General features: G+C 45.8%; 1 protein-coding gene and 1 non-coding gene across 7 annotated transcripts; one reads left to right on the top strand and one right to left on the bottom strand.

Annotated features, from left to right (window-relative positions):
- Positions 1-4,156: 4,156 nt before the first annotated feature.
- On the bottom strand, positions 4,157-4,262 carry LOC127772410 (small nucleolar RNA R71). Its single transcript, XR_008017398.1, has one exon. It is a non-coding gene; the product is annotated as a small nucleolar RNA R71 (small nucleolar RNA).
- Positions 4,263-11,881: 7,619 nt separating this feature from the next.
- Positions 11,882-16,635, top strand: LOC127769648 (uncharacterized). 6 transcript variants are annotated; one of them, XR_008016831.1, is made up of 7 exons: positions 11,889-12,336; positions 12,540-12,693; positions 13,681-14,170; positions 14,386-14,507; positions 14,980-15,081; positions 15,390-15,605; positions 16,294-16,635. XR_008016831.1 is itself a non-coding variant. In XM_052295257.1 (6 exons), the coding sequence occupies exons 3-6, from the start codon at positions 14,397-14,399 to the stop codon at positions 16,340-16,342; spliced, it is 468 nt and encodes a 155-aa protein (XP_052151217.1). In that variant the 5' UTR covers positions 11,894-12,336; positions 12,540-12,693; positions 14,386-14,396; the 3' UTR covers positions 16,343-16,635. The 6 variants fall into 6 exon arrangements, 2 of the variants coding, with proteins under 2 accessions (XP_052151217.1, XP_052151216.1); XR_008016830.1 differs by having other exon boundaries at positions 13,654-14,170; XR_008016829.1 differs by having other exon boundaries at positions 11,892-12,336; positions 13,805-14,170.
- Positions 16,636-17,041: the final 406 nt, after the last annotated feature.

The raw sequence follows: 17,041 nt of genomic DNA, 5'->3' as shown, positions 1-17,041 counted from the left end.
CTCGTCGCTGCCGCTGCCCACCACCACCACGTCCACGCCGCGGTTGTCATGCCTCGATTTTCGCTCGGGATTAAAAATCAATTAATAAATCATTTCTAGAATTTATCTTAAAAATTAAAACAATTTAATCAAGTGAAATAATGAGGGAATTAAAATTTTCCTTTAAAAATCATGGCCAAGAATATTTTGTAATATTCTTTGTACCCTAATATACTCTCTGAAATTTCCCGTGAATTTTTGGAGCTCGAGAAATAATTTTAAAGTCACAAAGTTCATTTAATCATTTAAATAAAAAGAAAAGCAAATTAAATCCCCTTCCTCCCTTTTGGGCTCGACCCAACTCCCCCTCCTCCTTCCCGGGCCTGGCCGCCCTCCTCTTCTCTCCTTCCTCCCGGGCCGGCCTCTCTTCCTCGGCCCGCTCGCGAAAGTCTACTTTAGCTCCTCAATCCGGCCTCCTCTCTCCCGAGTCGCCGATAGGTGGGGCCCACCTGTTGGGGTCATCCCTTACCTCTGGCCGTCCCTAATTGCCACCATGCCGCCCACTCCCTCCACCGATTTTGCGTCGTCCCGTGCACACCAGCTCTCAAACCCCACTCCTCCCACGTCGTTGTCCACTCCTCCACATCCTCCCCCACTTTCCCCCAATTTCGGCGACGGAATCGAGTCCCACCACCTCCAGACCGGCACCCTCACTTCGCTGGCCGTTGCCGGTCGATTCCACCCCGATTGGCCACGATCCCGACCTCCCCGAGCCTATAAAATGTCCTCTGCACTCCCCCCATCCGCTTCCCCTCTTTTCCCGAGCTCGACACGCCTAAAACCAGCCTCCGCGCCGCAAGCTCCCATCGCCGCCGTCGGCCGCCATCTCCAGCCACACGCCACCACCGCCCTAGCCTCGCCGATCCACGCCGTTTGCACTGACATCTTCGCCACCGCGCGGGCATGCCCGGCCACCGCTCCATTTGCTCAACCCACCACCGAAATACCACCCCACCGTGGAAACTGAGCCGCCGCTCTTTCCACCACCACCAGTCGCTCCCCGCCGGCGAGATAGGCCTCGCCCGGCCGTGCTGCCTGTTGACGGTCGTTATCGATCAGTTTCGACCGTCAATATTATCAAAATAGAGGGGAACTAGTGATGCTTGCAATGCATATATATGTTAGAATAATAATATTCCACTAGTATTAGGTTCGCTAACCTTTTTGCAGAGAATAACCATAAAGTGAAGGAGAATCGATATCAATATAGACGATAAATCAATCGGACGATGTCGAGAATGAGACTTATATATGAATGGGCCAAGAACTCAGAATTGACAAGACAAACTGGGCCAAAATTCACAAGTCTGCGGAGAAGAACAACGGAGGAGGCCGCCAGCCGAAATTGGGCGGGATTGGGCCAGCCCCAGGTTCGGCCGAACCAGGGTTCGGCCGAACCCTCCTCAGCGCCATCCGATCCAGGGCTTCGCCTGGACGGTGTGGATTAGCCCCCAATGACGGTTGGAGGGTATTTCCGACCATTCCAATAGTCACAACCGTCATTGGGAGGCTATAAAAGGAGTTGCCATTCTCACTTCACTCACACACCTCAAGCAAGAGCTCTTTCATATTCTCTCAAGTTTAGTTTAGTAGTATCAAGCTAGTGGAATAGAATTAGAGTAGAAATCGGGAGTCCGGAAGTCTTCGGAAGAGTTCGGGTATGGCTCTAGTAGCTTTCCTTTCCTCTTTTGTAAGCTTTGTACTTTTATTAGAATATTCTTTTTTATACATTTATGATATTGAAATACTTTCCGAGTATATGAATGACAACTTTACATTATGATCATGTTATACTTAATATGCTGCTAGCTTATCTGGGAGATGCTTTGGTGCGGGTATAATGTTTCCATATGCAATTACTCTATGTCATGACGATGATATTAGAGTAGTATCTGGTAGTTTAGACATGGTGTCTAGATTACGGGATATCATTATTTGGGGTTGTCGAGGAGTGATCCTCTCTAGCGGGTGATCGTGAGACCCCCCTTTGTGAGTTCGGCCGGGGGAGATGGCGCGTTGAGCAAGAGCCTACTTCCGATCGGTGTCGAGGTGGAGGTGAAAGGTTTATACAGGTTTGGGCCGCTATGGAGCGTAATACCCTACTCCTGTGTGTGGGATTATGATTAGTTGTTACAAGGGATCCTAAGCTCCAAGGAGAATTCTAGCTACTCTTCCCTTAGGGCTCAAGTCATCTGAGAGTCGTCCTCTTCCTTAGTGAGCGAGGTCCTCCTTTTATAGTTCAAGGGGATACCACATGCGTCGCCCATACCTACCCTTCAGTGGAAGGGGGACCCACCCTGCCTAGGACAGACGGCCACGCATGCCGCCAACCGGGAGCAAGATGGTCGCGTATCTTCAGGTGGGGTCCAACACCATCCCCCGCCTGTCACGGGGGGAAAGCCCCGTCATTCGCCATTTAATGCATGGCAACACGGGGGGAGCGCCCCGTCATTCGCCATTTAATGCATGGCGACTTTGGCGGCTCACCACGCGCGGGGCGCGCTCCTACGAACGTGCCGATGGGACGGGGCTCAACTGCTCCTGCTCCGCCTGACACAGGGGGGATGCAGTTGCACTGCTGCCCGTCTCGTCGCCTGCGACCGGTCACACGCGACTGACCTGCTCTGACCGTATTAATTGCGATGCGGGGCAGTTGGGGCGCTACGCATTAAATGGTAGAGCGGCGTCCCCCGTCCCAATTGCCCTTCCTGCCACGTGGTGGCCGGGGGAGGGCCTCGGGGTGGCGCATGCTGAGGGCCCGAGGGTCGCGACGTGGCACCCCGAGGCCCCCTGGCTGCACAGCCACGCGGCCAGACGGGAGAGCGACTTCCCTTTGCTGCATGTACCCCCGGGCCCATTTCGCCTACAGGGGTTATATGCTGCGGATGAGAGGTGGGCTGCTGATGGTGACAGCTCAGTACGGGTATTCCTCCGCGCGTGTATATAATCCTAAGTTAATTCCTTGGGAAGGGTACTCCTCCGTATTTAACCCCGGTTGTATGGTCATGACGGGCTGTCGTAAGGAACTCGGTAGTCAGAGGTGGCTTCTCGAAGTACCAGGAGGGCATCGGATAGAGAGTATTAGCTAGTATATCAAATAACTAGAATGTATGTATACTATGTATACTAGAAGTATAGGAATATATTTTCTTTCTCTTTTCTTTCCACTTAGCTTAGATAATATATTATGAGAATGAGTAGCTACTGCTTGTGTGTCACTCTACCCTTGGATTATCTTAACCCCTGCTTAGGCTATGATTATCACAAGTAATATATAAATTATTAGTCAAGTTCTCTCTACATGATCTTTCCACGGGATAAAATAAATACGATACCCTTGAAATACTCTCGGGTGAAATGCTACAATGGTATATCCGTGCGCTTGCGGATAAACTCTGTAACCATAATATACCAGGAGTATTTCTGCACCATTGCTGAGAATTATATTTCTAGTAATGTCATTAAGAAATACCAACAAGCATTTCTAGCACCGTTGCCGGGGAAGATTCATAATAGAGATTATCTGAATTAATACTTTATATTTACCTTTGTATAATCATTTTCCTTTGCAGGCTAACCATGGTTGTTTTCACTTTTGTTGTGAAAACAGGGTAGTGCATGACTGGTTTTAACTTGCCGGAAAACTTCAAAGAAAATCCAGAAGCTTACTTCCGGAGCGTCAGGCCGCGAGTCGTTGCTCCGCAGAAAACTCTACCGACAAAGAAACCAGCCGTACCAGCGCCACCGACATTTAAGACTATGGCTGACAAGACCCTTCGCGAGTTCGCTGCTCCCTCTGCTGACAATGTGGCCATTGGGTCGCAGATCAACATGGGAGACGTGGATTTCGACTTGAAGTCCAGCCTCATCACGATAGCGCAGGCTAGCCCGTTCTGTGGCAAGCCTAACGAGGATGCCAATGCTCATCTGCAGCAGTTCCTGGAGATCTGTAGCACGTACACCATCAAGGGCGTCAGTCCAGACGCCGTCAGGCTGCTGCTGTTTCCGTTCTCCCTCCTCGGGAGAGCGAAGTAGTGGTTCTATGCCAACCGTGCTGCTGTCAACACCTGGGACAAATTCTCTACGTCATTCCTCTCGAAGTTCTTCCCGATGTAATGCCCTTCGTGGATGAATTTCCAGTTTCCAGCAGACGAGGGACGAGTCTATTCCTGAGCATGGGAACGTCTGCAGGAGTATGTGGCCACTTGTCCTCATCATGGGATGGACGACTAGCTAATCCTGCAGAACTTTTACAATGGACTCACGCCCATGTCCCGCGATCACCTGGACGCCGCAGCTGGAGGAGCTTTCTTCTCTAAAACGGTTCGAGGAGCCGTTGATTTAATAGAGAAGATGGTCTCCAATATGGGTTGGAGCGAGGCACGACTCCAAACCCGTCAGCGAGGCATGCACACCGTCAAGGAGACGGAATTACTTGCTGCCAAGTTGGACCTCCTCATGAAGCGCTTGGACGACCACGACAAACGGCCCCAAGGCACCGTCAAGGCCTTGGACTCACACGTTACGTGTGAGGTCTACGGTAGCACAGGTCACTCTGGGAATAACTGCCCGGAAACCCGTGAGGAGGCGATGTACATGGGCAACAACAACAACAACGGGTACCGTCCACACAGAGGTCAGGGGTGGAACCAGCCACGCCCATATTATTAAGGAGGTAACAACAACGGTAACTTCTCGAACCAACCCTCCTTGAAGGATCTCGTTTTTGCGCAAGACAACACTGCTGATGCGCTGAACAAAAAGCTAGCTACTAATAACAAGATCCTAGAGAACATAAATGTTAAGCTAGATGGCTTCGCTTCTGCTTTCCAAAACCAGCTGAGCTTCAATAAAATGATAGAAACCCAGCTAGCTCAGTTAGCATCCTTAGTCCCTGCAAATGAAACTGGGAGGATTCCGGGGCAACCCGACTCCTCGTAGAAAATGTCAAGGCGATCACAACGAGGGGAGGTAAGTCCACTCGTGATTCGCCGTATCCTAACCTTGCAGGAACTAATGGGATAGCCAAAGAAGCGCCATCTAGTGACTCGGCTGATAAAGAGGTTCAACTAGAAAAGACCGTGCCGCAGGAGTACCGCGACACACGATTGCTGCCGTTTCCTCAACGGAGTAGGAAACCATCAGTGGACAAGCAGTTCGCTCGTTTTGTTGAAGTAATCCAGAAGATCCACATCAACGTGCCATTGTTTGATGCTATGCAAGTGCCAACATATGCCCATTATCTCAAGGACATACTCAACAACAAGAGACCGCTCCCAACAACGAAGGTGGTTAAGCTGATGGAGCAATGCAGCAACGTCATACTCCACAAACTCCCGGAAAAGAAGAAGGATTCGGGGTGTCCTACGATCACCTGCTCGATCGGGGCACAACAGTTCAACCAGGCCTTGTGCGATTTTGGAGCCAGCGTCAACGTCATGCCAAAGGACGTCTTTGACAAGCTCAACTTCACGGTGTTGGCACCCACACCGATGCGCCTACAACTGGCTGACTCATCAGTCTGTTACCCGGCAGGGATAGCGGAGGATGTGCCAGTCAAGATACGGGATTTCTTCATCCTGGTTGACTTCGTGGTGTTGGATATGGATACGGGAAAAGAGATGCCGCTCATTCTAGGGCGTCCGTTCCTTAGCACCGCAGGAGCCAACATTGATGTGGGAACGGGGAGTATCCATTTTCATATCAACGGGAAGGAGGAAAGGTTTGAGTTTCAGCCGAGGACTGAACAATGCTCCATGGGCAGAATCAAGTACGGGCCAAACCCGCAGAATATCCAAGTGGTCGAAGTGGAGCCACCCAAGACGGATAACCTGGTGAAATTTATGCAGAATTTCCTAGAGAAGGAAACAACGATGCCTAGCAACCGTTATTGGAAGACGCCGGTAAAAGCAAGTACACCGGCCAACAAGTCAGAGCAGTCGGCTCACAAGAAGCCATCTTCCGCACCAAAACCAAAGAAGGTGTGGAAGGAAAAGCCAAAGACGCCCGCTTCATCACCTCCGGAGACGGGTGGAAAATCCGCGAACTAAACTGAAAGGAGGTACGGTCTTGCACGTCGGACCAAAAATGACGCGACATTCGCCAACAGGTAAATTGGTATGTATCCGCATATTTGCTTTCAACAATTTGAATTTTTGCATCAACACATGTTTGAATTTCAAAATTGCATTTTTTTGAATTTTGAGGAAATTCTTTAAATGAATTTTTCAGAGCAAACCAAAATAAAATTTTCAACGAAAATTCACTGTGCCACGACCACACTGTTGGTATTTCTTAATGACATTACTAGAAATATAATTCCCAGCAATGGCGCAGAAATACTTCTGGTATATTATGGCTACAGAGTTCATCCGCAAGCGCACAGATATACCATTGTAGCATTTCACCCGAGAGTATTCTAAGGGTATCGTATTTATTTTATCCCGTGGTAAGACCATATAGAGAGAACTCAACTAATAATTTATATATTACTTGTGATAATCATATTCTAAGCAGGGGTTAAGATAATCCAAGGGTAGAGTGACACACAAGCATTTCTACTCATCCTCATAATAAATAATCTAATCTTGGTGGAAAGAAAAGAGAAAGAGAATCTATTCCTATACTTCTAATATACATAGTATACATATATTCTAGTTAACTGGTATACTAGCTAATACCCTCTATCCGATGCCCTCCTGGTACTTCGAGAAGCTACCCCTGACTGTCGAGTTCCTTTCGACAGTCCGTCATGACCATCCAACCGGGGCTAAATACGGAGGAATACCCTCCCCAGGAAATTAACTTAGGATTATATATAAGCGCGGAGGAATACCCGTACTGAGCTGTCACCATGAGCGGTCCACCTCTCATCCGCAATATATAACCCCAAATAATGATATCCTGTAATCTAGACACCACGTCTAAACTAGTAGATACTACTCTAATATCATCGTCATGATATAGAGTAATTGCATAAGCAAACACTATACCGCACCAAAGCATCTCCCAGATAAGCTAGCAGTATATTCAGTATAACATGAACATAATGTAAAGTAGGTATCATATACTCAGAAAGTATTTCATTACTAGAAATGTATTAAGAAGAGTATTCTAATAAAAGTACAAAGCTTACAAAAGAGGGAAGGAAAGCTGCTAGAGCCATACCCGAATTCTTCCGAAGACTTCCGGACTCCTGATTCCTATTCACCAGCTGGATACTACTAAACTAAACTTGAGAGGAATGAGAGAGCTCTTTCTTGAGGTGTGTGTTGAAGTGAAGAGAGTGAAGTCCTTTTATAGCTGAACTATGACGGTTGTGACGGTTGGAATGGTCGGTAATACCCTCCAACCGTCAATGGGGCTTCATCTCCACCGTCCAGCCAAAAACTGGATCCAACGGAGGCGAGGGAGGTTCGGCCGAACCACCAGGTTCGGCCGAACCTGGGGCTGGCCCAATCCAGCCCAATTTCGGCTGGTGGCCTCTTCTGCTGCTTCACTTTGTAGACTTGTGAATTTTGGCCTGATTCATCATGTCAAGTCTGCGTTCTTGGCCCATCATACACAAGTCTGGTTCTCAACATCGTCCGATTGATTTATCGTCTATGTTAATGTCGATTCTCCTCCACTTTATTGTCATTCTCTGCAAAAGGTTAGTAGACCTAATACTAGTGGAATATTATTGTTCTAACATATTTATGCATTGCAAGCATCACTAGTTCTCTCCTGTTTTAGTAATATTGACGGTCGAAACTGATCGATAACGACCGTCAACACACACTGACCGTTGGAATCCAACGGCCAAAGTGGGGCCGGGTTGGCCCACCAAGGGTTCGGCCGAACCGGCCAGGCAACGGCTACCTGCCACTTTTGGCAGGGTAACGGCTAGTGGGTCCCACATGTCATTTTTGACCATTGTGGATACCCTATAAAAGCCAGCCGGCCGAGAGATGGAATTTCACCCCATTTCAACACATTGTCATTCCCTCTCCAAAGTTTGCTCTCAAGTTCATCCAAGCTTTGATACTTTCCCTCAAATTCAAATACTTAGTTGCGTATATACAAGTTACTTTGGTGAAACTAACCGGCGGGTGAAACTCTTGTCATTTCTAACCCCCGCTGAGTTAGTCTGTTCTTGCTCCATTGTGCAGAATGAGGAGGCGATTGTCTATCTGTTCAAGGGGTCCGGCTCTTCATCAAGTCATCATGACGAGTCTAGCACTCGTTCGTCAGCTGATGTCTCGATAGAAGACGCCGAAGCTCCGCGACGACTCCTGAACGACACCGACCTCGACCTTGTCAGTGATCGGGAGAGACAAGCCTACTACATGCTGAGTGACTGGGAGTATGCTCACACGCGAGAATACTCTCCGGAGTTGCTGAAAAGATAGGTATGGATGTTGAATTTCGTGCTATTTGGAAAGCTGTTGGATGGCAGAGATTTGCTGTGGTAAATGAGCCTGGTTCTTGTTTGCTTACTTTGCAATTTCTGTGCACTTTGAAAGAAATAGAAGATGGAATTTCCTTTCGCTTTTCCATAAAAAGTACACACTTACATGGAAAGGCTTAAGTACACTTCTTGGTTTTCACGATTCCTATAAAATCGATCTCCAGAAAGGAATTTCTGGGTTCGAGAAAATTAGGTTTTGGGAAGACATTTCTGGTGCTCCAATTTGTAAGAAACCTAGGGCGAATGAAATCCATAATCCTACACTTAGGCTCATGCACAAATGGATTGCTATGACTTTGTTTCCTAGAGGTGATCTTAGACCCATTAGGGGGGATGAATTGATTATCATGTTTGCCATGGTTAGAAAGATCAAAATTGCTACTATGAAATGTATGATAAGACAATGGTTAGAGAATATAAGATTTTCTGCTCCTGTTGAGTGCACTTCTCTAATTACTCGGATAGCAAAAGGGCTAGGGTCGTTAGCGACCAAATTGCTTTTATCTCAGCCGCTCGTCCGTGTATTGATGAGAATTATCTAGTGCAAGGGCATATTCTGAAACATGGAGTAGATGGATCTTTGATATACTTTTTCCCCGGTTGTACAAATGAAATCCCGTTGCCAAACGCGGGGTATCATTTGTACAACTGCCGTGAAATAACCATTCCTTTGCAGACCATAGAAGAATCTTGTGCAGGTGGAGCATACAGGGAAACGCCCAACATGACAAGGAATGAACGAGAAAGTTCATCATCCTCAACACCCATGCTGTCACGCCCGGAATTTCTATCCAAAATTCCAAGCGCTTACATGTGTGTTAAATCCTCGTCCAGGAATCAGCCGAGGCACACATTAATAAATTGATAATAGAGTACTATCAAACAGCTAATTAATATTCGCAAATAATAAATTATTACAGAGGTGGATAGTTCCTCTCAAAAGAATAAAATTCTACGAAGCGGAAATAAAAACAAAAGACTAAACAGCTATGGCGACTCCACTCCACAAACAACTTGACCCGAACAAAGCCTAATCCTCCTGAGCATCACCTTCACTGAAGTACTCCTCTGATGAATAAATATTGCAACAATGAGCATATGATATACTCAACAAGCCACACAACAAATATGCAAGTGCACGGGATAACAAAGGATGTCATAATATAGCTTATTTGCATAAATAGCTTTTAATAAACATTTGAGAGAATAGTAAAACAGTTGAGTAATTAAGCAGTATTAAATAAACACTACACAACACACCCGTGTTGCATAGGCCCAACCTCATCTGAACAACCAACCCCGGTTGTACAAATCAAACCTCCATACCAGGAATATACCATTCCAAACCAAGAGTCATATTAATTATCACATTATTATCACCATTGATGAGTAGTGTGAGACTAATCACGAAAAACATTGTTAAACCCGCGCATAACCGCGGGCACGGCTATTCGAATAGTTTTACTCTGGCCAGAGAGTACCACTGTACCCACAAGACACAGCTCCACGACATGTCACCATGCGTCTCAATACCACCACGGTACCTTGGAAAGGAACTGTGACAGTACTCCTCGCACAACACAAGTCACCACAGTGCACCAAACCTGGATCATAATCACCCCCTCTACAACCAAAGGCATGGACTCCCCAGCGACCCCCACGGACTTCTCGCCGCTTCTCAGTCTGGCACCCCGTAATGAACCATGCTATACAAAAGGTAAAGCCGTTGCCCACGCTGGCTTGTGGTTAGCACGGTTAATGTTTCACAACAGTAGCTCGCGAACCGGTCCTTAATTGTCATGAGCACGACCATCAAAACCATGTGCTCACAACCCACCATTAATCAAATTTTAATTATCAATTTATTATCATAACACGATTAACCATCGTGAGCTACCATTAAATATAACCATAAGTAATAATGTAGTGTGATTCATCCCATTAATGAGCTAATGTTTCTAAGCATGGCTAAGCAATTATATATATAGCATTTAGCTGAACCAAACCAATATATAAGGTTCGAGCTAATCAATTTATTACCCATAGGAAAATAAAGTCATCTTCAGCCATAATTAATTGGGAAAAGGCTCACCACCCGATGTCATTCGAAAATAATGCATAAGTTGAAATAAAACATTAGCTTTAAACGGGTTCAACATGCTCAAAGGGTTGTTTGGGATCTGTGTGACTTGCCTTGAGCTTCTTCAAACACTTCTAAACCTTCCTCAACGTAAACGCTCTCCTCCGGAACGTTGGAAACTAAAGCAAATGAACAAAATCAACAAAATAGTAAAAAAATATAAATAGTACATGTGGATATTTTTAATATGTACCTCTCGATTTTAGATGAATTTAGCAACTTGAACCACTTGAATCCGAACTATGATGATTTAGTTATGAATTTCCGAAGTTTAATTAGTTTTCCTCTAATACAGAAAATTATTATGATTTAAATAAAAGATTTATGATGTCACGATGACATCATCGCAGCCTGACACTGGAGACTGGACCACGAGGTTACCAGCGCTACAGAGCTCGGTTGGGCTTTCCGAAGACACCAACACGAAGAGGACGACGACGCGAACTCATCGAAGCAAAGAACTACGATGAACAACGATCGACGACGAGGTCTGGCGGCGGCGGCTCGGCTCGGGTCAACGTCGGCGACGGCTCTCGGGCGAGATGCAGTGGCGGCAAAGAGGCGGACGGGATGTTCCTCCACCAGGCGAACCCGACGGTGGCGACGAAAAGCGGCAGCGGCGACCACAGCGGCGGCACGGCTGAAGCAGTGATGCTAGGGCTCACGTGGCGGCGGCGCTACAGGCGACGGCTGCGGCTAGGACTTGAGGCAAACGGAAGAGGGCGACTAGGGGATGCTTTTTGTAGGCTTGGATTAAAGAGATCGAACTCGGAACGAAAGGAATCGAAACAGGAAAATCCGATGGTTTGGTTGGAGAGATAAACTCGAAAACGAATCCAAATTCGCATCGAACTTGAAGGGATAAAATCGGATTTTTGGGGGAGAGGATAAGGGAAACAAATCCCCTCAACTAATCTAGACTAATATAAGAAGCACGAGTTATTTTATGCAATTAGCACCACCGTGATTGCAATTAGCACCGGAGTAACACCAATTAGCGCTTCGCCAACCTTCTCTTCGCCAAAGAAAACCGTCCACCAGATCAGATTAGAGTGGGCGCCCTAATCCTTCTCTCCGCCGCCCGCGCCTCCACATCCCCGCCGCCGCTGCCCGCCCTCCACACCGCCCGCGCCTCTCCGCTGCCGGCGCTCGCCCTCCACCCCGCCCGCCCATCCCCAGCGCCCGCCCTCCATCCAGCCCGCCCCTCCCCCACCGCCCGAAACTCTCCGCCGCCGCCGCCGCCCGCTCTCCACACCGCCCGAGCATCTCCGCCGCCTCCGCCACCCGCCCTCGCCTCCACACCTCCCGCGCCCGCCCTCCAACCAGCCCGCGTGCAGAGGTGAAGGGCGGGCGGGCGGCGGCCTTCAATCCTCCATCGTCAAGGGCGCCGCCTCCCGCCGGAGCCGCTCGCCTCGTGCGAGCCCGCCGCTGCCACTCCGCTCACGCGCGGCTGCGCTCTCGCCGCCGCCGCCTCCCGCTGGAGCCGCCCTGCTTCCGGCCTCGCCGGTCTCCTCCGTGCCACCCCCCGATCTCCGGCTCGTCGACCATCTCCGCGCAGCCACCGATCTCAGCTGCCAGAACAGTTGCTCGTCAACCGTCTCCGCGCCGTCACCGATCCCGCGTCGATCTCCTCCGTGACAACACCTATTGCTCTCCCACGCCTCCCTCTGAAATCTTCTCAGGCACTTCCAATCCTTCTCTTTCCCAGGTCAGTTGAATGTCCCATCACTTTTTTATGCTTTGCCTATTGTTGTTTCTAAGTTGACAGAGAATCAATTTGACAAAGAATCAGTTGAATTATTCAGTTCATTACTTTTGAAAAACAGATTGTTAGTTGTGTTAGATGCAAAAATAGACATTATGAATAAAAAGGTTTGCTGATGGCACATATTGTTGTTTCTAATTTGACAGATAATCAGTTCAATTATTCAACCAGCCTGTGCCCTCCTGCAAATGAGAATCTTATGGAACTTCTGATCATGATCGCTGCCTTGTATGAGAGCATCTGCTAAGAATATTTACTGCAGCCATCCCTTATTTTGGTTATGCCAGCGCTGACAGGAAGGTAATTATGTCAACTTGTCATATAGTTTTTTTTGCCTCCAAATCATCTTAGTGGTTTTGGGATCATATTATTTTCTGAATGGCCTTTGTCACATGCTTGTAACAGTACATTTTTTTGTTGTTTCCACAAAGAGAGCAATGATACTTTTGGGTGTAAAATTTAGTCTATATATGTGTCCATTTATGGAGGCCTCGTAGTCAGGAATCATTAGCATTACATATGTCTTTGACATCTGGGGAGCTTCTTATTTTACAAACAAGGATATATTGTTGAGGTTCTCAATTTGTCAAAGTCTTATGAGTTATGGCACAACACTCTGGCTAGCATGTCAAAACTAACTAAAACATTTCCTGTTTTCAGTCTCAAGGCCGTGAATCTATATTTGCATAACTCGTAGCTAATATGATTACAGAAGTTGATGATAACCTTGTCCTTGTACTCAGTTTGGATAATAAAATATGATTACAGAATAAATATGTTGTACTCAGTTTGGATTTAGAATAATTTCTTACCTATTAGTTCTGTCTCGGCATTTGAGAAGGCATCCAAGCGCACTGTAAACCTGTGGCTATCCAATTCCCGTCCTTTTTTGTTAGTGGAAATATGTGATGGAATAGATTTGTGCTTTGGGCAGTAAAGTGTTTATCTATGGCTTACTTCTTTTAGTAAGGATCAGGACCATTTCAGCTATTTTAATGGCCTAATGGTACTGGTGCTATGCAAAAATTTAAGATTTTACATTTTGTGGTAGCTCAATGTGGGTCCAATGTGGTTGGCCTATTTTCAAGCTCTGATAATCTATGTTCTGAAAATTAATGTATGGAGTATATTTGTGATATAGTCAAATTGACGAGGAAAATCATTTAATTTTAGAAATATATCCTGTTTCTTATTACATCTAGAGTAATATAAAAAGCACCAGTTTTGTCTTTAGTGCACCCACCCATTTCTAATCGTCAGATCCTCTCATCCAACGATGCAAATTAGAAGTGGGATTAACACTGCAATTAGCGCCGGATTAACACTGATTAGCGCTTCTCAATCCTTCTCTTCACAAAAAAAAACCCTCCTCCGCCTTCCGCCGCCGACCGCCCGCGCCTCCACATCCCAGCCGCCGTGCCTCCTCCGTCTTCCGCTGCCGCACCTCCTCCGCCTTCTGCCACCACCGATTCGGTGGCCGTCAACGTCGCGGCCCCGTCGACCGCTGCCGCCGCCATTCCACGCTCGCCGCCCGGCGGCTGGGGCTCCACCCTAGCGAGCGGGGCATCGGCAACGCAACCCCCGTCGAGCCGCCCCGCCGCCATCGCTGGCTAGCCTGGCGCAGGGAAGGGTTGTGGGGCTAGAGGTTGCAAGGCCATCTTCTTCCCCCTCTCGGCGGCGACGGCGGCCGCTGATTCGGGGGAAAGGCAAGATGCTGGGGTTCTCCACCGGCCAGTTGGTGGTCATCCTCGGGGCTTACTCCCTCATGATGAGTAAGGTTGGATCTTCTGCCTCTCTCGTTTACTCTTGCGATGTTAGAATTTGGGTTCGATTTTACCTGATTACTGAGGAAAGAAGGGATTGATTGTTTGGAGAGAGAGAGAGCACTAGAGCTTGATGTTATGAACTTGTGATAGAAATGCAGATGCTAAATGCTAGGAGGTTTATTTCTCTTTTTGTGCTCAATGCTATCTGTTTGTTTGCTGTTGTTAGAGCGTAGCGACATGATCAAGATCGCAGGGGTGGCAGGGAGAATGACCGGGAGGGCGGTTGGGTGCCTCATGTTGTTCCGCAGGCAGATGGATGGGATCCTGAAGCAGACTGCAGCAAAGCAGGTAATGTACAGCACTCCCAAGCTTAGAATCACCTCTTATGAGTTGCGAGATAACAGCATGACCTGAATCTACGCACATTTTCTTTTTCCTAATTGTTGCTATATGTAGTTGCTACGAATTTTTTTACATATGAATATAGGTTGTTCTTTGAAGTTTTTGACATGAGACTTTGCCTTCATGAGTTTTGCTAATTCCACTTCTAGGATGTGTAGATGAGCATGTGAAAATATTAGTAATGTGCAGTTGTGCAGGTATACAAACACAAGTATCATGTTACTTTTGCAGTTTTTATTTCTTTCTTAGATGTAGAAACATAAATATATCCAATTCAGAGTAATGTGCCTCAGGCTCAGTGTGCCTATGTCATGTTTATGACATGCACTTAGCACCTCTGTTTTTAAATCTGCTTCTTTGGTCTCACCTTATTTAGAGCTGACATAATGGGAGGTGTCCTTCTTATCTCTACTGTTAGAGCGAAACCGGGATAAGAAGGAATAGCGATGCCATGAAAAAGGATTCTTTGTGGAAGTGGAAGCTCTGTCCGCCGCTTCGCATCCTGGTGAGAGAAAAAGAGGTAACATTTCTATTCCACGACCATGGTGAAAGTTTAGATCTTGATTCGAAAAAAAAAGAACACTTTTCTCTCCATTGTTCTAAGCTGCAAGAAATCCTGTCCCGATTAGAAAATTTTCATCTTTGCTGAGAACCGTGAGATACTGATTCTTGGAGATGTTCAATAGTAAATTAGTCCATAGATTATACTCTAGATTAAAATTAGGTTTAGGAGACTCTCCCCATAGATTATACTCTAGATTAAAATTAGGTTTAGGAGACCCTCCCTGGATTGATGGATCAATTGATCTCGTGTGATGTTAATTTCAGAGGAGGGGAAATGGAGGTACTCTATCTGGGAGGCCCATTGAAGTGCTCATGGAGAAGGTCCTATCAGTGAACATCCTCTTCCTCATAAGGTCCTTGCAGGTTCAAGAAATACAGGATTCATGTGATGAGAAAAAAGAAAACAGGGTTCAACTGAACTCTGAATCTAAAGAAAAACGAAACATACGGCAAAAAAATATAGCAAAGGCCAACATAAAGGTAATTTGTATGGAATTAGGTGTCGTTTCTACATGACAATACTTTATTGTTGGAATTTCCTGATACCTTGCTATGGTATGATATTTGGCTTGAATTGATGCTAATTTTAACGGTACTTGCTAAAATTACTATGGTACCGAAGCAGGAATTCCATGTCTTTCAGATCTACTGTGCTGCATCTTGAAAAACACTATTTCTAGCATGTAGGAACAATTCATGAGGACTAGCAGTAGGTATATCAGTAACAGCTTATCTATATCCCTATACTATATTATCAATCACTATCATATCTATATTCAGAATTATTTGAAGATGAGACAATGACTAGCAGTAAGACTGCTCCTATTCATGTCAAACTCCGTCCATCAAGATTGCTAGATAGTAACTCCTATTAGATGTTACCATTGGATTAAAATATCATAAGTATATCTGTACTCAAATATGAAAATCTCATCTAGAATTGCTCTTTTTTTACTATATTTGCAGCTATATAATTTTGTACGAAATCATACAACAACTGCTCTAAGTAATTAGTTAGATAGCAAATGCTCTTCGTAATTGTACAGAATCATGTGATGTCATCTTATCCAATCCTGGATTTCTGTCTTTACTAAGATGGGTACTTTGCTTTACATAAGACAGACGTGCATGCATGGATCTGGATTTAAGCCGTATACTTCTGCCTTAGGATTTTGTAGGATGTGGGCTTTCATGAAGAAGGTTTGCAGCTCAGCTAAGTTGACGTGGGGGTAGTAAGGTTGTGCAAACCTGGGCTCTATTTTGCACAGGGAGAACACAATGGCAGAGGCTACCATGAGAACATAATTTGAAGAGTAGTATATATAGACAAAAAATTACCATGTGGAATTAGTCCCTTTTTTTAAGTTTATCACTTGAGACCCTTTGGAAGGAAAGGATTTTGGTTATGAAACCAGTTTTCTCGTGTAAAATATGATACAAAACTTCATATGTGGAACTTTGCATTATTAGCTTCTGGTTTAGACAACAGAAGTTATCTCCTTCCAGCTTATATCTTTATTGTCCATAGGCATTCTTGTTTTGTGCCCATTGTTAAATTCCAGTCAAGGAAAATGGGAATGAATTTTGATTGCAGCTTCTTTTCTTGAGTTCCGAACCAATTCTCTGGCTCAGAAAACCGAGTCTAATTCGACTATTACAAGCTTGTCGAAAACTGGATAATGCAACGCTATCTTCAATGTCAACTACACTATCAGGCGTGATAACTGATTCATATGTGTATGTGAGTATGTCCTTGTTGTCTAAGCTCAGGTCAACATGACCTTTGGAAAGCTATATGATACAATGTTAGATAAGATGTAATGATGGCATGAAGAATAATTACATGCAAAGATTTTTTTTAGAAGAGATGATTCTTGCTTATTATAAAAAAAAAACTTTGATTCTACGACTTTTGG

This window comes from Oryza glaberrima, chromosome 4 (assembly GCF_000147395.1).
Source record: "Oryza glaberrima chromosome 4, OglaRS2, whole genome shotgun sequence".
Taxonomy (NCBI): Eukaryota; Viridiplantae; Streptophyta; class Magnoliopsida; order Poales; family Poaceae; genus Oryza; species Oryza glaberrima.
This window is presented reverse-complemented; position numbering and strand designations above follow the sequence as displayed.

Excerpts from the sequence above, each read along its gene's own strand:
- LOC127769648 (XM_052295257.1), top strand. The coding sequence starts at position 14,397 with ATGATCAAGATCGCAGGGGTGGCAGGGAGAATGACCGGGAGGGCGGTT. Across the intron at positions 14,508-14,979 it reads AGCAGACTGCAGCAAAGCAG|AGCGAAACCGGGATAAGAAG; the intron begins GTAATGTACAGC and ends CTCTACTGTTAG. Across the intron at positions 15,606-16,303 it reads TAGCAAAGGCCAACATAAAG|GATGTGGGCTTTCATGAAGA; the intron begins GTAATTTGTATG and ends AGGATTTTGTAG.